Source organism: Falco rusticolus, chromosome 8 (assembly GCF_015220075.1).
Source record: "Falco rusticolus isolate bFalRus1 chromosome 8, bFalRus1.pri, whole genome shotgun sequence".
NCBI lineage: Eukaryota > Metazoa > Chordata > Aves > Falconiformes > Falconidae > Falco > Falco rusticolus.
In genome coordinates, this window is record NC_051194.1 from 39,521,887 (window position 1) to 39,541,798 (window position 19,912).

General features: G+C 51.5%; 2 protein-coding genes across 7 annotated transcripts in view; one reads left to right on the forward strand and one right to left on the reverse strand.

The window, feature by feature from the left end:
* Window positions 1–93: 93 nt before the first annotated feature.
* On the forward strand, window positions 94–9,059 carry VIL1 (villin 1). 4 transcript variants are annotated; one of them, XM_037398274.1, is made up of 20 exons: window positions 94–749; window positions 3,286–3,371; window positions 3,605–3,679; window positions 3,819–4,015; window positions 4,267–4,375; window positions 4,707–4,817; window positions 4,914–5,116; window positions 5,605–5,683; window positions 5,829–5,927; window positions 6,026–6,179; window positions 6,288–6,388; window positions 6,525–6,662; window positions 6,840–6,998; window positions 7,090–7,269; window positions 7,385–7,530; window positions 7,637–7,781; window positions 8,060–8,248; window positions 8,404–8,472; window positions 8,636–8,773; window positions 8,863–9,059. In XM_037398274.1, the coding sequence occupies exons 1-20, from the start codon at window positions 548–550 to the stop codon at window positions 8,974–8,976; spliced, it is 2,694 nt and encodes an 897-aa protein (XP_037254171.1). In that variant the 5' UTR covers window positions 94–547; the 3' UTR covers window positions 8,977–9,059. The 4 variants fall into 4 exon arrangements, with proteins under 4 accessions (XP_037254171.1, XP_037254173.1, XP_037254172.1 ...); XM_037398276.1 differs by having other exon boundaries at window positions 635–749; window positions 3,263–3,371; window positions 8,863–9,058; XM_037398275.1 differs by having other exon boundaries at window positions 639–749; window positions 3,266–3,371; window positions 8,863–9,058.
* A 559-nt stretch (window positions 9,060–9,618) lies between these two features.
* Window positions 9,619–19,912, reverse strand: part of USP37 (ubiquitin specific peptidase 37) — a 38,561-nt gene continuing 28,267 nt past the window's right edge. For all 3 annotated transcript variants that reach the window (XM_037397419.1, XM_037397420.1, XM_037397418.1), the window contains 5 exons: window positions 18,092–18,152; window positions 15,859–15,974; window positions 14,533–14,602; window positions 14,013–14,151; window positions 9,619–13,221 (listed from right to left, as the gene is read on the reverse strand). In XM_037397419.1, the coding sequence (XP_037253316.1) occupies window positions 13,134–13,221; window positions 14,013–14,151; window positions 14,533–14,602; window positions 15,859–15,974; window positions 18,092–18,152 (474 nt within the window). In that variant the 3' untranslated portion in view covers window positions 9,619–13,133. The remainder of the gene's footprint in view (window positions 13,222–14,012; window positions 14,152–14,532; window positions 14,603–15,858; window positions 15,975–18,091; window positions 18,153–19,912) is intronic.

The following is a 19,912-nucleotide window of genomic DNA, read 5'->3' on the forward strand; positions in this document are numbered from 1 at the left end:
GGCACATGCCACCTGTGTGTCACTAGTGCGTGTGCACAGCGGGGAGGCAGAGAGCCCCCGGGATCCCTTAAATTCCCCCTGGGAAGGGGGTTGCTGCAGGTCAGTGCTGTGGGAGCACCCTTGGGCTGCAGGGTCAGGGGAGTCACCCCTTGTCTGGTGCCAAGGGGGCACCCTCATGCTCCAGGGCAACCCCCCCTCCCCCAGCTGTCCTGGCACCCCCTTCCCCCTCCTCCTGGCAAAAGGACCCTGATGCCATGGGGATGGGTATCCTGCCCCATAACAAGGGGGGGCTGAATTTACTGTGGTAATTTACTATCAGATTTACCAAATTTACCCAGCTTTGGGGCTTGGGGGGGGGCTGGGGGCACGAGTCACAAGTGCTCCCTTCCTTGGTTTGCTCTGAATAAGGTGTCAGACACACCCCCCCCACCCCCACCCCAGGCAGCCTGCTGCCAACGTGTAGGCAGTGGGGTGCTGCCCCCACCCCCTCCCCGTGCCCTCATTGGCCCTGTGCCTCTCCTCATTAGCAAAGTCTCTGTCCTTCCCGATGGTTGCACTAATTATTGAGTTCATTAGTGGCCCAGGCTGTTCAGCTGGGGGGCCCTGGGAGGGGGCGAGCCCTCTGGGCTGGCGTGGGGTCCCTCACCCCCGTGCGGCACTGGCAGTCTCAGCCCTGGAACGTGACCACCGAGCGGAGAGCAGCCCCCCAAAACGCAGCCCTGCACCCCTGCTGGCGGCTCTGCACCCAGGTAAGGGTCCCGCGGGGGACAGTGGCATGGGGTGCAGGGGGTTGGAGCTGGGTGCTGTGCTAGGAGCGTTTGAGGGTTTTGAGGGCCAGGGGAGCAGAGGGCGGCAGCAGAGCCCATCCCTGTGGCATCAGGGAGCCCTCCTTGTTTGTGGCCAGTACACTCTTGGTCTGGTTGAGCCCGATGCCATCACTTTGGGGATCCTTGGCAGGTGAGCAGTCAGGACTTGAGGCTCACTGTAGCCCAGGCCTGGTGCCAGGGTAACAGCTGGGGTGTGGGATGCCGGTGGCACTTGTGGCAGGGGCTGCTGGCCCAGCAGGGCAGCCGAGATAAGGCTGCAGCAAGCCTGCAGGGCTGGGGGAGAGATAGGAGCAGGATGGAGAGCCCGGGGGGCTGCCTGCTGTAGTGAACACCAGCCCTCCCTGCCCAGCTTTATGTATCCCCAAAACCACTTCAGGGCTGGGAGCCACTGGGCAGGACTCCAGTCCTTTCTCCTCTTTGCCAGCACCAGCCGCATCATCAGGTACTACCCCTTGGGGCTGGGGGCTGGAAGCACGGGACAAGGCATAGGGTTTAGTTGTGCCACCACTGTGTGCCCTGCCCCCCACCCCCAAACCCCAGCCCCATGCCCCATCCCTGTGCCCCTTTCCCATCCTTAAGGCTGGAGCTGCAGAGATGCCCAGCACAGGGAGGCAAAGCCCATCGGGGAGTGGGCAGTCATCTGGCCTGCAGCTGGGGCGGTGGCACAGCATGGGGACAGTACCATGGGCAGGGAAACGATGTACCAGGTAGGGGACGTGAGGACACGTGAGGTGGGAAGGGGATGTGCTGGGAAGGTGGTGCTGCATTGCTGGTGGCACCAAAAACCCAGTTGCCACGGGACAAAGGGGATGGAGGGCAGCAGTGTAGACTGGCCCTGTGGCATCAGCCTGTTGCTGTCACTTTGGGGAACCTTTTGGCAGGGGGGAGATGCCAAAAAAACCCATTGCCACAGGCTTAGTGCTCCATGGCTGGGAGGGTTTGGGGGTTTTGGAGAGTGGAGGGCAGTGGCAGAGCGCATCCCTGTGGCATCAGGGCACCTCTGTGGCTGACACCCCCTTGGCCTGGTTCAGCCCATTGCTATCACTTCGGGGAATCTTTTGGTGGGGGGCAGGCATCAAAACCCCCATCACGGTGCCAAGGGCCAAGAGGGGAGCAGGCATGGGAAGGGCACAGGTACCACCATGGGCACAACAAGCCTGTGTGCAGGGTGCCTGGGGTTGCCTGTGCTGCCATAGTACCTCGGGGGGGAGGGGGGGCAATTACCCCATGAGTAATGGGGCTCCTCAGGTACTGTGAAGCCTTGGAGGGCCGTGGGGACCTTGGCTCTGGGCTGTTCCTGCCCTTATATGGTGAACGTAGGCTGGGACAGGAGGGGACAAAGGTCTCCTGGGTGCTGGCACCTGAGCACTTTGCCTAGGTACGCTCACCTGTGCCCAGCTCTGCAGGGAAGGTGAGAGGCTGGGGTGGGGGGCTGGAAGGTGGGCATGGTGGGGGGCAGCACATCCCACAGCCACCCCTGCTCCTGGCACGGGGGTGGCCTGAGGATGGGGCCTGGGGACCCATTGCCCCACCTTGGGGCTGCACTTGGGGGGACATCACCCCCTGGATCTGAGGGCAGGATGTGGGTGCTTTCAGGAGAGCACGGTGGGACCAGGCAGAGGTTTGTGGGGCTGGGGCAGCAAAGGCCTCTCCGTTGGGCACTGCTGGCTCTCCCTGCCAGCCCCCTGCCGGGGCACACGGCGGGGGAGGGGGGGGCTTCGCCCAACGCCGGCTGCCTGACCTTCCTGCCTGCCTGCTGGGAAGCACTGCCAGCCTGGCAGGGATGGCTGTGGGCAGCCTCGGCAGCACCGGGGCTGAGCCCTGGCACGCTCAGCACCTCTGCGGGGCTGGGCTGTGCCCTGCCGGGGGCACATGGATCCGGTGGTGGATTCAGGAGCGGGGGAGGCTGAAGCAAGGAGTGGGTGCTTACACACATGTGTATGTGTATGTGCATGCATGTGAATGAACGTGCGAGGCCATGTCATGCCGTGCCATCTCGTGCCAAGCCGTGCCAGGAGCAGGCTGAGCAAGGCCGGTTCCTGCTGGTCCTGGGGAGGAGCAGGCTGCTGCACAGCTGTGTCACCCAGCTGTGGCTGCTGTGCTGGGGATGCCTTGCACAGCCCAGCCCCGTACCGGGGCACTGGGGCACGCAGGGGACCCAGCTCCTGCCCGCTGCAGAGCCTAGTACAGAGCTGTGACAGCCCCCAGCAGCTGCAGTGCCAGTCAGGCTAAGGGGGACAGTAGTCCCGCTTGTGTGCCCCCAGCCCTGGCACCAGAGTGCCAGGGGGTCCCCTCACCCTTGCAGCTCCAGGTAGGGGGTTTATGGCCTGGCTTGCTGCAGACTGGGCAAGGCAGCAGATGGCACGGCAGGTTGGCTCTGTCCCAGCTCTTAATGACACCACCTGCCATTAACAAGGGCGTTGCCAATGCCCCAGCAGGTCCCCTTGCCTGCCTGCAGCACTCATCACCATGGTGGAGCTCAGCACCAAAGTCAGCGGGACACTCAACAAGACCACGCCGGGCCTCCAGATATGGCGAATCGAGGTGGGGACACGGGCGCAGTCTGGGCACCCATCACCCAGGCACCCATCACTGGGCTGTTTGGTGGGGCTGCGGGAGGGGAGATCCTCCTTGGTGTCCTCAGTGCCTAGGTTTGGGGGTATCAGTGCAGCATCCTGGGTTAAACCCACCCAGGTTTTGGGGACGGGGTCAGTGGGGCTGTGTGGGGCTGGGGTGGGGGGTCTCCACCAGGGCTGACATTTTTGTTCCTTCTGCAGAGCATGGAGATGGTGCCAGTGCCCACCAAAAGCTACGGCAACTTCTACGAGGGAGATTGCTACATCCTGCTGTCGGTAGGGCAGCCTGCGGTCCCACGGGGGACTGGGGACAGGCTCTGTCCTGGGATGGGGCTAGGGGGCAGGGAGGGGTGTCCCTGGTCAGAGTGGCCTGCGGGCATGGCGGGTCTTCTAAGTGGGGGCTGGTGTCCTGCAGACACGCAAGACTGGGAGCAGCTTCAGCTACAACATCCACTACTGGCTGGGGGAGAAGTCAAGCCAGGATGAGCAGGGGGCGGCCACCATCTACACCACCCAGATGGATGACCACCTGGGCATGGTGGCTGTGCAGCACCGTGAGGTCCAGGGCTACGAGAGCGAGACCTTCCGTGCCTACTTCAAGCAGGGACTCATGTATGTCAGTCACCCCTGGGCACCTGCTGCCACAGTGGGTTATGGTGAGGGGGGGTCCTCTGCATGCCCCCCATGGGGCTGTGTCCCAGTGGGGTGGGGGTGGCAGGAGGAGGATCTGGAGCTGGTCTCACTCCATCCATCACCCACGTGGGTGGGTGGGTGTTCCTGAACTGTCCACAGAGGTGGGAAGGGGGACCCCACTGGAGCGAGAAGGGGGGGCCCAGGGCTGACACTGTGTTCATTGCCCCCAGCTATAAGAAGGGTGGGGTGGCCTCAGGCATGAAGCATGTGGAGACGAACACCTACAAAGTTCAGCGCTTGCTGCACGTGAAGGGCAAGAAGAATGTGGTGGCAGGAGAGGTAGGTTATGGGATGTGGTGGGGTCCCCAGCCACCAACCTGTGCAGAGGTGCTGTTTGTGGTAAGGATCAGGCCAGAGCACACAGCCCCCTGCCACCCCCTCTCCCTGAGCCCACTGCCCTCAAGCAGGGGATAGAATGGGTGTGGGGCCATGTGGCCTTGCCTCAGGAGCAAACTTACCTCCAAAAGCCTCTCTTGGGGCAGGGAGGAGGAACACTGGCTGGGAGCATCAGCACTGAGCTAGGGCAGGTGGGGGCTGCAGAGCCAGGGGAACCCAGGTATCCTGCTGCTTGACACACAGCCCCCTCCCCACAATCCCCCCCCCCCCCCAGGTGGAGGTGAGTTGGAAAAGCTTCAACCGAGGGGATGTGTTCCTTCTGGACCTGGGCCAGCTCATCATCCAGTGGAATGGCCCTGAGAGTAACCGAAATGAGAGGTTGAAGGTATGGCCAGGGAGTCCCAGGGTCTCCCCCTGGAGGAAGGGGGTGATCGGCCACCCCCTTCCCAATCCAAGCTGACCCTTTCTCCCCTGGATGCAGGCAATGACCCTGGCCAAGGACATCCGGGACCGGGAGCGTGGGGGCCGTGCCAAGGTGGGTGTAGTGGATGGTGAGGACGAGGGCGCCTCGCCGAAGCTCATGCAGGTACTCACACACGTGCTGGGCGAGAAGAGGGACATCAAGGCAGCCACCCCTGATGACAAAGTGGATCAGAAGCTTAAGTCCTCCCTCAAGCTCTACCAGTGAGTTGCCAGGAATGGGTCACCCGTGGGGGCATCTCACAGGGTGCCAGAGGGACCCAGCACCCCTCTCTGCTATGTCCCACAACTCCCATATCACCATGGACAGCCACAAAGAGGGGTCAAGGGCACTGCAGGGGTGGGGACAGGTCCTTTGAATGCTGTTGGAGCAAGGGGTTGGTACCTGGTAGAGAGATGCTCATGCAAGTCTGATCTTTACATATGGTGGCAATGTTCCTGGGTGTTCCCATCACATCTGACACCCCTTTGCCCCTCCCCATGGCCACAAGTGAGCTGCATGGCAGGGCAAGCTGCAAACCAGGTTGCCACTATGGGCAGGGAAAGAGGGTCCCTGGGTACCACCTCTGCCATGATCATGGTGGGGATGGAGAGGGGACACCCCAACCCAACCCTGCCATCCCAAGGTGAGGATGGGGACGGGGCTTTTCAGCTCTACTTCTAACTCCTTCTCCTCTCTTTTCCCCTGCCAGTGTCTCTAATGCCAGTGGGAACCTGGTTGTACAGGAGGTGGCAGTCCGACCACTGACTCAAGACATGCTCCTGCATGAGGTGTGTCACCCATGGGATGCTTGGGGGTGCCCAATTTCCTTGGCAGCTTTAACCCTTCAAAAACTGATTTGGTGGGCACCAAAAGCTCTTTTGAAGGGTTAAAGCTGCCCAAAGTCCTAATTTCTGCTGTTGTCCCTCCTCCAAGGACTGCTACATCCTTGATCAAGGAGGTCTCAAGATCTTTGTGTGGAAGGGCAAGAACGCCAACAAGGAGGAGAAGCAGCAGGCCATGAACAGGGCGCTGGTGGGTGTGCTGGCTTAGAGGTTGGTTATGGGACAGCCTGGCTGCTCCCTAGGGAGCCAGGTACCCCATGCCCATGCTCTGGGTCTGAATCCCTCCAGAGCTTCATCAAAGCCAAGAACTACCCAGACAGCACCAGTGTGGAGACAGAGAACGACGGGTCTGAGTCAACCCTCTTCAGGCAGCTCTTCCAAAAATGGACTGTCCCCAACCAAACCAGTGGCCTGGGCAAGACCCACACTGTGGGCAAAGTGGGTGAGTGTCTCCTTCTGATGCTGCAGGACTCCTCGGATTGGGATGGGGGGGCTGTGGGGACCCCCACTATCAGTGGGATGTGGCTCAGCCCTCTGCCCTCCCACACAGCCAAGGTGGAGCAGGTGAAGTTTGATGCCACCACGCTGCATGCCAAGCCCCAGATGGCCGCCCAGCAGAAAATGGTGGATGATGGATCTGGGGAGGTAGAGGTAAGGATGGCTAAGGCAGAATGTAGGACCCTCTCAGGGCACCCTCTGGGCTGTGCCAGGGGATGTCGTGACACCCAGGGGCTGCAGGGTAGGGGGATGCACCAGCCCTGGCAGCAGCACATCCCTGTCCCCCCAGGTCTGGCGTGTGGAGAACAAGGAGCTGGTGCCTGTGGAGAAGAGATGGCTGGGCCACTTCTATGGTGGGGACTGCTACCTGGTGCTCTACACCTATTTTGTGGGGCCCAAGGTGAACCGCATCATCTACCTCTGGCAGGTGAGACCCCTTAGGTCACTGACCCGTCGCAGGGGGGAGGATGACAGGGGCACCTCCCTGGCGTGGGGGTGCTCTGCCCCTACGCGTGACCCCATGGAAATAGCACGAGGGTTCCCCCTTTCCAAGAGGGAAAAGGGGGGCAATGGTGGCCACTGACCCCCTCTCTGCCCTGCCCAGGGCCGCCAAGCCAGCACAGATGAGCTGGCTGCCTCTGCCTACCAAACTGTCATCCTGGACCAGAAGTACAACAACGAGCCTGTGCAGGTCCGTGTCACCATGGGCAAGGAGCCAGCCCACCTGATGGCCATCTTCAAGGGCAAGATGGTGGTGTATGCGGTGAGTGCGGTGCTGCTGGGGAGGGGTGGGCAGTGGGCAGGCGGGTGAGCCTGTGGCACTGGTAGTGATCTCCTGTGCTGGTCCCCCTCAGAGTGGCACCTCGCGGGCAGGCAGCACGGATCCCACACCCTCCACCCGTCTCTTCCACGTTCATGGCACCAATGAGTACAACACCAAGGCCTTTGAGGTGCCAGTCCGCGCCTCCTCCCTCAACTCCAATGATGTCTTTGTGCTCAAGACCCCCAGCTGCTGCTACCTCTGGTATGGGAAGGTGGGTACTGCCAGGCACTGAGGTGGGTGCTGCCACCCCCAAGAGAAATGTCCCCATCTCCTCTTCCTCCTCCTTGGCTGGGGCTGGTGATGCAGCTGCTGGGCTTGCTTGGCAGGGCTGCAGCGGGGATGAGCGTGAGATGGCCAAGACTGTGGCTGACATCATCTCCAAGACAGAGAAGCCAGTGATCGCAGAGGGACAGGAGCCACCTGAGTTCTGGCTGGCCCTGGGGGGCAAGTCCCAGTATGCCAACAGCAAGAGGTACCAGCCCTATGCCCAGGGGCCCCTTGTCCCACAACCCCCACTGTCAGGGGTAAGATGGGCCAAGCTCCATCCCCACCACCACTGCCATATTGCCCCCTGCCAGGCTGCAGGAGGAGAACCCCTCCGTGTCCCCCCGACTCTTTGAGTGCTCCAACAAGACAGGCACCTTCTTGGCCACGGAGATTGTAGACTTCACCCAAGATGACCTGGAGGAGGATGATGTTTATCTGCTGGACACCTGGGACCAGGTGACTTGGGAGGGCATAGGGTGGGGGACATGTTTGTTCCCACAAATGTCCTGGGGTGGTGCAGGACCTGCAGCAGCCAGAGGTGGGATGAGAGGTTGAAACCCCACGTCCCTGGCCCCATGGTGTTTTTTTCCAGCCCCCCTGCTCCAGGGATGGCTGAGGATGGACCCCAGTGCCCTTTGCTGCAGGCAGATCCTGTGTGCTCCCAACCATGTGTCGGGCACGGCCCCAGAGGGCCCTGTCTCACCCCAGTGGTAGACACAGTGACCTCATTGCAGGTTTTCTTCTGGATTGGGAAAGGTGCCAATGAGTCTGAGAAGGAGGCGGCAGCGGTGATGGTGCAGGAGTACCTGTGGAGCCACCCCAGTGGGCGTGACCTTGACACCCCCATCATTGTGGTGAAGCAGGGCCATGAGCCCCCCACCTTCACTGGCTGGTTCCTGGCCTGGGACCCTCTCAACTGGGCTGTGAGTCATGGAGGTGGCTGGAAAGACCAGGGAGGCCCTTTGCAGATGGGACCAGATGTGGATCTGGCCCCAGCCAGCATCTCCGTGGTGCAGGCAGCGGTTTGCCTGATCCCTGCCTGTGCCAAGGGGCTGAGTGCTTTTGTCCCCTTCACCAGGACAAGAAATCCTACGAGGCACTGAGAGCTGAGCTAGGGGATGACAGCAGCTTCGGGCAGCTCACCTCAGTAAGTGGCACAGGGAGAGGGGGCAGCCAGGGGCAGAGAAAGGTCCTCTGTCCCCTTGGAGGTGGTGCAAGGACACATCCTCCTGTGAGTGGACACCTGGAGCCAGCCTGCTGCCTCTGTCCCTGGGGCAGCCCCCGATGTGACCCTATCCATTGCCATCCAGGTGCTCACATCCAGGCAAGAGGTCTTCACCGCAACCACCACCCTCTTTGCTGACAAACTGGAGACCTTCCCACTGGACGTGCTGGTGAACACCTCGGCCACGGACCTCCCAAAGGGTGTGGACCCCAGCAAGAAGGAGGTGAGACAAGACCAGGGGGCTGCTGGGGCAGGGGGACCAGACTGGGAGAAGTCCCCAGCTTCAGCTCAGCCTTCTCTCTTCTCCCCCAGTGCCACCTCTCTGACCGGGACTTCCAGGATGTTTTTGGCATGAGCCGCTCTGCCTTCGGCAACCTGCCCTTGTGGAAACAGCAGCAGCTCAAGAAGGACAAAGGACTCTTCTAGTGCAGGAGCCTGGGCACAGGGACAATGTCAGCTCATTATTTTTATTAAATAAAATGGAGTTGGAGAGCAGGTCTGCTTCTTCACCCCAGCCCCCTACTTATTTAGCAGAGATGGCATGCAGGGGGACATGGGTCTCCATCAGGCACCAAGGCAGTGCAGGGAAGGACCCTCAGCTCATTTTCCTCAAACCCTTCATTTGCCCCGCTATGCTCAGAGGCAACGCGCAAGCTGCCCAGCCCCTGGGGCACCCTATCCCACCCCGGCAGCTGCAGCTCAGGGCTAAAGGTCTGCTATACAGCTGGAGCTGCTCCCTCCGCTATCACAGGAACCTCAGCAAACACGTGCGGTACCAAAGGTAAATGCAACCAGCCCAGTGGCTGATGGGATGGCACGTGTGTGGGGACAGAGACCTGGGATCACTTGTCCTTGCCCTGGGAGGGGAGGAGGACATCCCTCCTGCTTGGGATGCTGGGAGAGGGGCTGGGGGGGCGGGGCAGGAGGCATAGAACCATATACATGCTATTCCCAGACAACTGAGCCAGGTCCCAATGCCAAATGGGGGGCTGAGGTGCAGTGCCCAGTGCCTGCGGCACCCACGAGGCATCAGCTCAGGCAGCATGGAAATAAGATCCCAAACCAAGAGAGGGTTAATAAAGATATTTTAATTTCACAAAAATCTATCTACACATCGTTTAAAAAGGGGCTGGGAGAACCCAAGAGCAAAAACTGTAAAGAATAGAGAGGAACAGGTCTGCTAAAACACAGAGAAAAGTGCTGCTCCACATCGACAGTGTAAAGAACCAGAAAGCTGGGGTGCAGGCAGAAACTGGCAGCAGCCACCCTGTGGCAGGCAAGGCTGGAGGCCAGCAGCAGAGCTACACGGACAGCAGCTGCCAGGGGTCCTGCAGCCCTGATTTTTTCTCTTTGGTGGGTGATTACAGGGATAATTAGCTCCATTAAAAAGAAAACAAAGCAGATGAGTTATTTCCAGCCCCCACCAAAGCACAGCACTCCCCACATGCCTGGTGCTAGGGTGAACCGAAGCGGGAAACGCTGGGCTGGCCGCCAGCCCTTCCTCGGGATGCGGGTGGGAAGATGCACGGCGGATGGTTATCTGTGCCGCACTGAGCAGGAGGTGGAAGGCGAGGCCTGGCCACAGGCACGGGAGAGCCCCGTGCTCCTCCTCCTGCTCAGGTTCTCACTTTGGGTCTCAGGCTGGGAAACCGGCCCTCGCTTTTCAAAGGCTCTTTGTGCAGCCCTGCCGCCAAGGCCCCCCAGGGACCCACGCACACAAGCTCCAGTTCATTGACAGGAGCTGGTTTGCACCTCTTGGAATAAGGGAAAAAACCGAGACCAAATTATCGCAGTCAAACAACGAAGGGGTGAGAGGAACGGCAAGATGGGAGTTCCTTGTGTTTATATGCTGAATCACACTTGGACTAAAACTAGGCTGATTCAGGAGCAGGTAAATGTTTAACCGTGACTGTCCATCGGAGGAAGAGCCTGCACATGTTCAGGGACTGTTAACTGAACTTCACCTCCCTATACCCCAGGATGGGTATCCACCTGGAAGGGATGATCTTACTGAACTTGCTGCTGCAACAGCATGAGCACTGGGAATATTACAGCTGGTGGGCAGCACATACCTTGAGGATTACACATCTGTCTTCCCACTGTTCTCAGACAGGGAGAAAGCTGGCTTCTGCAAGGAAGGGGCTCCACCAACACTCCTACCAGGGTGGAGGTGCAACTGAGCTGCTGTATACCGAACAAAAAAGCTTAATTAAATTATTTAATAGATGTCTGCAATTCTTAATGGATAGAATAATAAGCAAGAGCTTTTCATAAAACAAGGAACACTGGTTTCAAACATCACCTTTCATGTGTTGATCCAAACAAAAACTGGTTTTAAACAAAAGTTACTGCACTGAGAAATCAGGCAATGTTTGCTTTTATTATAAATTAACTGGAGTGCAGCACCTTGCAAAAACAAACTTGCCACCCCAAAAAGCAGAGCTGACTTCTGATACTACAGGAATACCAGTTATTTACAACACTAGCACAGGATGCACTTGGGGAAAACCAGATTTGCTCTCTGGACAGAGCAGCCTCTTCATCACATTCACAGGGGCCATCAGTTCGAAGGACAACTCCCATGTCACTGCCTGTTCCCATTGCCCCAGAATTCTACCAAAATTAGTATCGACAATAGAAAAGTATAATGCTTTGTAATAAATTAACATATAGACCCACTCTGGCTGCATCTTACAAGATAAAATGCTCTGTCATGTTTACAACCATTCACTCCTAGCTCGGAAACCAGAAAGGTGTCACCCTGACCAGGTCCACCAAGCTCATCTGACACGTGGACTGGAAAGTCAGTCAGTCTTTTCACCACACTGGGGTCCCCAAAGTACTCTGCTTGGGGAGGACTACCGATGGCTGTCACTCACTGCTGCGCAGAGGTGTGAAGAGACCATTGAGGAAGCATCCCCCTGCCAGCCGGCTAGGAGAAACTCTAGCGTGGAAGTGCCCATGAAAGAGGTGCCTGCTGTCTCCTAAATTGATGGTTTTGTCTGCTTTGCTTCAGCTGATTTATTCCTGAGAAACTCCTAACAATAGTTTAAAAACCCCAGAAAATATCTTGACAGCAAAAAAAGGCATTTTTTTTTAATTTAGAAAAAAAAAAGTAATCTTTCACCTCTAAAATTCAAGTTGCAAAAATCAGAACTAGAGGCCAAAACAAGAGCAACTACTCTGTTTAACAGTAACAACTTCTCTGAAACAAATGCCAGCAAAAGGAAACATCTGTCCCTGCCAAGTAAGTGCCAAGATGCTGAAAAAATTAAGTCACTAGGCTTTCCTCCCCTGCTGAAACAAGCTATAAAAGGAGCATCATGCCTCTAAATCCAATAAAACGCAACACTTCTTAACTGTGTTGTTACTGCTGAGCGTGGCCTTTCTGAAAGCTTTCCACCTGGTTTAGTTTCACAGTTTGAATGCTCTGCACTCCTCAGAAAGGAGAACAGAGGCATAGCTGTAGTAAAAACCTTCTCACCCTGGGATACAAGAAGACCAAGGCAAGACCATGGTTTGATCAAAGAGCAATTCAAGCGCCAAGCCTACCCTGCAGACCCTTTTCTCGCCATTCCCATTTCACAATGACTGAGGCCTGTGCAGAAAGGGTAATGCTAGAATGCTGCTTCCCTCCCAGAAGATACAAAGTGGCTGTTGCTCACCTTTTGCTACTGCTCTCAGCCTGCTCAAGGTGTTCACCTACCCCCAGAGTTATATCAAAGCAGCCCTAAGCAATATAACTTCAGTGCGAAATACTGTGCATCCAAAGAGAGACCTTTCCTCTCCAATTGGTACTTATGCAACAACCTTATGAATAAAATGCAGTCAAATAATAGAACTTGCAAAACAAAAGAAATCACATATATAATCTCACATCTAAATGACGATGACCGTGAATGGTGAAAAAAACCAACAGAGCTGCCACCAGGTATGCAATACATTCCACAGCACCAGACAGTTTGTTTCCTGGAACCGCATGTAAATAGCAGAGTGCTTACAAACCCATGAATGTCGAAACGCATCAGCTTGAGTGATTCCAAAACGCCTGTTAGAGAGATGACTGGCAAGAATATACTCAGTGATCTGGGTTTCCAGTGAATATTACTAAACACAACACACGCCAGGTTACAGAATCTATTGCTTAAACTGCTCTTGGAGGAAAAAAAAAAAAAAAAAAAGCAAAAAAAGCCAAGTGATATGTAAATCCTTTCCACTCACATCTCACAGGTGAATGGGCTTTTAAAATTAAGTCTCTTTTTGCACTGTTTTTTTTTTTTTTTTTAAAAATCAGTTTATGAGCAGCTGTAGTCTTGTGGCTTGATGCAACTCTTTAAGGCTCCATGCTGACGAAATTATTTGAGGAACAATAAAAACTTAACCACAGGAGGATCGCTCTGGGATGTCAAGGTTTAAACACGTGCTTCAGGCCCAGGACTTGCACAGATGGTTCAGGAAACCAAGCGTCCCATATTTCTACCTTTTTCCTCTTGTTTTGGCCCTGAGCTGTTTGATACTCCTGCATGTCTGGCCCAAGTTCAGAATCTTCCTCGTTCCTCAGGAGGAACAAGGTGTTTTACTCTTCACAGAGGCTGACGAACTGATCTTCCTACTTCCACGCTAAGTGGCTGTGCATTTTTTTCTGTTTCTAGTAACTCATCGAAGATATCCCTAAAACAGAGAGAAAGACCAACAGTGAAACTTACGTACAACAACAAACTGCTATGAAAGATAGCTCTGAGGGAATCAGCCACTGGATTTCATCTACTAACTCAAGCATCACAGATCCTGGTACAGAAAGGTGTCTTTAACTGGCATCTCTAAGCAAGGCTCCTTGAATCCCACAGGACTTTTTTTTTTTTTTTTTTTTCCATTATTACAATGAATAAGGTCAGTGGTAAGCCTCAGAGAGCAGTAACAATAGTGAAAATAACTCCTGGCTGGTAAAAGGATCAGAAGCAACACAGGACCAAATCTGTAGATGAAGTAATATCCTTTTTTAGAGCAACCAGTAAAGACAGAAGGAGGGGACAAACTGAGGCACAAACCCCCTTCTTCAGTTCTTATGCCTGAAAAGATACCTCTTCTACCTACAAACCTCACCTTCCTCATGTCCTGAGATGACCACAGCTGCAACAACACAACCACTAGGAGCAGGGATAAAGGCATTTACAAGTATCACAGCACTTCAGGAAAAAATCCAAGCTCCATTATGATTCCTGATGCAAGTATATACAGCTGAGACACTGAACCCCCTCCTTAAAATATGATTTAATGTGTCTTGTTAAAACCCTATGTATTACTGACATACAATTCCATGCCTCTGAACTCTTGAGGACTTCAGTTTTGTCATCCTTGCATACAATTCTGACAAATACATGGAGATACTTTTCATCCTAGCAAAGAGGACTAGAGGAGAGGAGGTAATAATTACTAGCACTGAAATTTCCCAAGACACCTACTTGTGCATGTAGAAGAAGATGTACCCGCTTCTGTCTCTGTCACACTGAACGGTGGCCTCTAGAGTTCTAGACACTTCTAGGTCATTGTAGGTGAACCAGGATTGCTTCTTGATATCATAGACATCACTGATATAATGACCTTAAACACAGAGAACACACCTTTCTTTTCATGCTGCAGTTCAACCAGTAAGCTGTTTAGCTAGACACCCTGGTCCAGCAACCTATGTCAGATTTAAATGCTAGAAGACTCTTAAGATCGTGGTCCCTGGATCATACCTGGTCCACGAATGGGTAAGAAGCACAAGCAATTCCATGGACCCCATAAGCAGTACACTGCCCACATGCTGCAGTTAGGCACCATGACATCCCCAGCCTGCACCCCCACCAGCAGCAAGGCACGATGGAAGACTTGCTTTGCTGCCTGAACTCTTCTCTGCAAATAATCCTCCTACGGTAATTCTGTATTACAGATTTTTTTAAGATAGATAAGAGATGAAGGATAAATTATGGTATCTTTTACCTGAAGATGATGTGCTTCCGATATGGCTAACTATGCTGATGAGACGATAGGAGTGAGGAAGCTCTCCTGTCTGAAAACAAAGTTCAATTAAAGCTTTTAGGCATTCACTTTTGTCCCACGTAGCTTATGGACAAGAAGATTTATAGCCCAGATACCAGCTTTGGCTACTATATTCAAAGCTGCAACCCAATCAAGGATTACAGAGACACACCCTGCTTCAGACCAAACAAGGAGTTCTTCCAGAAGTGGGAAAAAGCCTTCCATCTTCTTCAGTCTTTCAGCAAGCCAATGAACATGCAAAAAAAAGGAGCCACTCTGACCTCAGAACAGATGCTCACACAAACTCTACGCCGCAAGTTTTCTAAACAATCATTTCCTGAGCAACTTCCACTGATGTCAGAATTAATCCACCAAATAAACATAGAAAAGCAAAAAGGAAACAGCATGCTCTTACTTCTGAAATATCAGAGAAATACCCTTCATAATGGCAAAGACACTTAACAGTTAATACTAGATGTGTAGCCCAGATTCTCTTGTCCTGCACCTGTAACGTCAGCAGACAGTGCCCTCTCTGCATGCAGGAAATATGCTCTGTCTATTCACTGACAATAAAACTAAACAACAGTAATTGGCTTTTGACAATTATTTTTTAATCCTCTCTGACCAGGAAATGTTACCGATACCATTCACTAACAACACTCTTAAAACGTAACTCTTGGTTTAAGGGTAAGGAAATTGGTGAAGGATTGTAAGAAAATAAAAACTACTCAAAGAAACTCCAATTATTTCCACTCTACACAGTACTCCTTCCGCTGAGGCAAGCAGGCAACTTTCACAACACTGCTATGTGGAGCCTGAGCGTGCAAGTGGCTGGCAGCACAGCCTAGGTTACAGTTACATTTCACCTAATGGGAATACAATCCTGCCACAACATCTCAGTTCTGGTGGTGCAAGATCTAGAAGCCCATGATGCTGCAACTAAACTACCACGCTGGCTGAAGTCCTCTCTCTCTGCAAGTAAAAATTTCAAGCCCACTGCTTTATATGCACTGGAACATTTCTGCTATAAAATTACTGTTTCCTTTTCACCATTGTCCACATCTCAGAGAAACTCAGAGACCCTCTGCAACCACTTAGTTTTGTTTCTTTAAAATTAAAATAACACAATAGGACAGACTCTTAAGGACAGAAATTTTCACTCTCTTAACTTTTGAACACAAGACCTTTCTAGACTCTATACCTGCTCTGTAAAACTACCTCCAACACTAAACTGATGGTCAAGATCGGGTATATTTCTCAGCTGGCTTTTGAAATCATAGATCACACCTCAGCATTTCTTTTCAGCTCTTCTGCTTCAGCTTCTGAATACTCCATGTCAAGAACATCCTCATTCCCAGAGTCTTCATCAGAACCAATGCTGTCCAGGAGTGAGCTGTTAAACTCTAGATAGCATGGAAACAATGACACTGTGTGAGAAGCTGTGGCACGCGCAGGAATTCACAACAGGTTGAGGTATATCTACCCACATAAACAAGCATAGTAAAATCCTAACGCAAGGAAAGCAGGAGATATTGGAATTTCCAAATAAAACCTCTCTCCCTTCCCAACTTGTCAGAGCAATAATTAAGGAAAGTATCTTGGACTACAGAATTAATTTTAGCATCATCTGTCTCATACTTTTACAAAAGGGCATGATGGCAAATGACAGCTGGGTGATAAAAGAGCATTTAAACACCCAATTCACTCCAGAGCACCAGTGGTCTGCAGCCAGGACTGACATTAAAAGAAGTACAGCCAGTCTGGTCAGTGAACTGTAAGTTTCTGCAACGAGAAGCTATGAATTACAGTTTTAACTATAAGTTCCAATAACAAAGTGCATCTTTCAATTAAAACTGGCATCAAAACGCTACTGCTGGCAGCAGGCATCTTTTCATTGTTTTCAATGGTAAGAAGGCTGCTCACCGCAGGAACTTCCAGTTTGCTTGGCTGAGCAAAATGCAGGCAGCTTTCTGTAAAGAGCCGGAAGGCACCACTACTCCCTGTACACACTGTTCCAAACTTCCTGGGATTCTGCAGCTACCCAACTAATTTAAGATTTTGTACAGTACTCATTAGGAGAAGTAGCTATGCTTTCACCAGCTAAATTAAAGCTATGAAGTCCTGTGGGTGAGAAGTTGAGATTAACAGGACACACTCAGGACTGTGTTTTTTTATGAGACTTATCATGCCAGTTGTGATGGAGATGTTTTGCCAAAAACAAAACGCACTGTTTGCCCTGTTAAATCATCACATTCTGGATTAGTATAGTCTTCTTGGGAAGTTTATAGACAAATCCCTTTAACTGAGAATATTTTCCTGCTGATTTCTATACTAATTTGGGCTGTGGCAAGCTAGACTTACAGCCAAGAAATGCAGCCACTTCAGTAGGTATCTGCATGAAGCGCTTGCCATGGGTACTGCTAAACACCACTTCACCAACAGCCCCTGGATGATGAGCAGTTCATTGATTGCAGCACTACTAGGAACCTTACTTAGACAAATACTACCAGTTATAAGGCTCAAGATTATTAGCACCTCCTTGAATGACTGCTGGCTGATGCCTTACAAATGAGTCAGTAGGAAGTTGAGAAGCACAAGGCAACGCTCATGTTTAAGTCAAGCAACTGCAAATCAGGAGGAGGAAGGATTTCTAGCCTTGAATTCTTCCTGGACACAAATCAAGGAAGACTTGGGAAGGACTGGGCATTCAGTCTACCACAGCTTATCAGGGAACAGAACTCAGGTCGAGGGATGCTTAAACAGCATTCAGCTTCTCTTCAGAAGCATACACAGGTTCATCCAGTAATAACCGAGGGCCTTTAAAGGTGCCTGAGCAACTATGAGTATTTTAACACAATAATTTATCCCCCCTGCCTCTCCCTCTTCAGAGCAGGAAATTTCTCTTGGTTATGCTTTGCCCTGCCAGATTGTATGAAATCACTTGCATGCCAGCCTCACACAAATGTTAAACAGTGCCTGAGGCTCACCACACTGTCTGGATTTGGAGAAGACAGTGAATTTTGGGTTTCTTTTTTCACCCCCAACAGCTATACCTTGCAGTGAGGTCTCCCTCCCTCCCATCCTGTACAGACAGATACAGCACTTGCACTGAAATACCAATGCAAGTAAGAAATAATCCTTACACTCTGAGTAGAGCCATTAGCATGCTGGCTTTTGATGGGACTGCAAAATTTCAAGGTCCATTTTGGTCCCTCTAGATTAATATTATGTATTAAATATATAATATATATTTAATATCATATATATATATAGATGTATACATCTAAGTAAAAACTCAAGAGACTGAAATAAGTAATTGAAAAATTAAGTTTTTTCCTGGCATTTGCTTTCGCAACTAAGAGCAAGAAAAGCTGACCTGAGCAAAGCCAAACACAACAAAGCACACACCAGAAGAACATGAAATCCCAGCTGACTTACAGACACTCAGGAGCTGCACTCATACATACAGATCTATTTTCCCTCAAAAGCAACATCCTGGAAGAAGTTAAATAAGTTTCACCTTGTAGACTTAATTCCGTGGCTCGTTTGAGGTCATCATCCTCTTTTTGCTCTCGTGCCTCCTAATGGGAAGAGAACAAAACTTAGCTCATTGAGACACTTCACTGTTTAAAATTCTTGTGGTGCTCTTTTTCCATTGAAACTGTGCTGCTCTGGTTTCTACAACAAACCTGACATTGTAAATTAAAGGTTCTGTGTGAAGGAATGTTTGCAACCAGTGAGAGTCCAATGTTCCCGTGCAACAGAACCTGGGACAAACCTTCATTAAGGCTTGTCAAAGCTCCTGAAGTTTGGTATGCAGCAGAGCAAGTCTCTAGTAAGACCAAACGCTTTCTTTGGATCATTAATTTGAAAAGCATCTGAATGAATTTGCAACTCTTCGCTAAGGAAAGCTGTCACTTACACACAAAGCTCCTCACACTTCGGCAAAATTTAGACGACTTCTGCCCAAAGCCAGCTGAGGACAGAGTTGTTAAATTCTGACATACTTTATTATTTTTAAGCCATTTGAAAGTAGAGCCAGTGGTTTCATGTTAACAGGTGTAATTCACAAAGGCAGGATGCAAAAAAGAGACACCACTAAACAACCAGGTATTAAAAATAATACCATGAACAAGTAGCAAAGAAACCTCAAGTCAACAAACCTTTCTAATCTTTGGATAATATCATGCTCCTGTTCCTCCCACCACTCTTGAAAGCTCAGAGCTACAGCAAGCCAGTCAATAATATTTAATGAGCTGGCTTCTTAATTCAGGGTTTGAATGCTTTCATGCACCTGAACGCAGAACCCTAACTACATATTTCAAATCAAGATAACCACAGCTACTACATTTCCATGCCTGAATCATTAGAATAGCAGATTTTTGCTTCAGAACTGTAGCAGAACAACGCTCAAAGGGCAGTTTTACATTATTAGCATGAGGCCTTTTTATCTCGCTATTTCTAAAGCATTTGGGAATCTTTGTTAAACTACTCAGCACTGCTGAATCAAAGCTACATCTGGCATGGAACATACCAACCAGCACCTCATAATGAGCAATGGGAGAGAAAAATCCAAGAGCCATGGAAACATCAGATCTCATAAGGAAAACCATGACAGCTTTAGTATTAATAGAGAGCAGACAAGGGCACCTATTTAAAGAAAGACGTGGCTAAGCACTTGCTTCACTCTCAGCAGCTCGGTTAAACTTGTGGAAATCAGTTACAGGTCTTGAAATTCAAGTGGAATACAGATGGTGAGCATACAACCGAAGATCCCAATTCTTTCCAAGTCTAATTTAAAGGACTTACTTTAGATTAAATTATTCGGGATCCTTTTTCCAATTTTCTAACAAGGAAGGGTCACATAAATGTTCAGTTCCTATATTTTTGCTAAGCATCCCCCTCCTTGGTAGTACCAGAAACAAGACACTGGGACAGACAGATCTTTAACCTGACCTGCCACGGCCGTTCTTAGCTTTTGCTTTGAAACCTGCCTCTCTCACTGAGTCTCGACATGACACACTGCAGGAAGCAACTTTCAGGGAAGCTAAAGGTGGGTTTGGTTCTTGGTGATAGATACTAAGAGTTTTGTTCAGTTTATAACTGGTTTTTATGTGATTTTACAAGACAGTGTATAAATGTGCACAGAAGGCTTTGAGAAATCCACAGGTCTGTGATGTGATATATGGCTTCCAAAGCACATACAAAATGTACCCAGACGTATTCAGTGCCATGACTACTGACACTGAAGCTAGAAGAAACCCAAACCTTTTTTCATCTGGTTCTCTAAAAAAAAGCAGCAGAATCCCTTTGCAGTTACTGTTGGAACACAAGTTTTTCC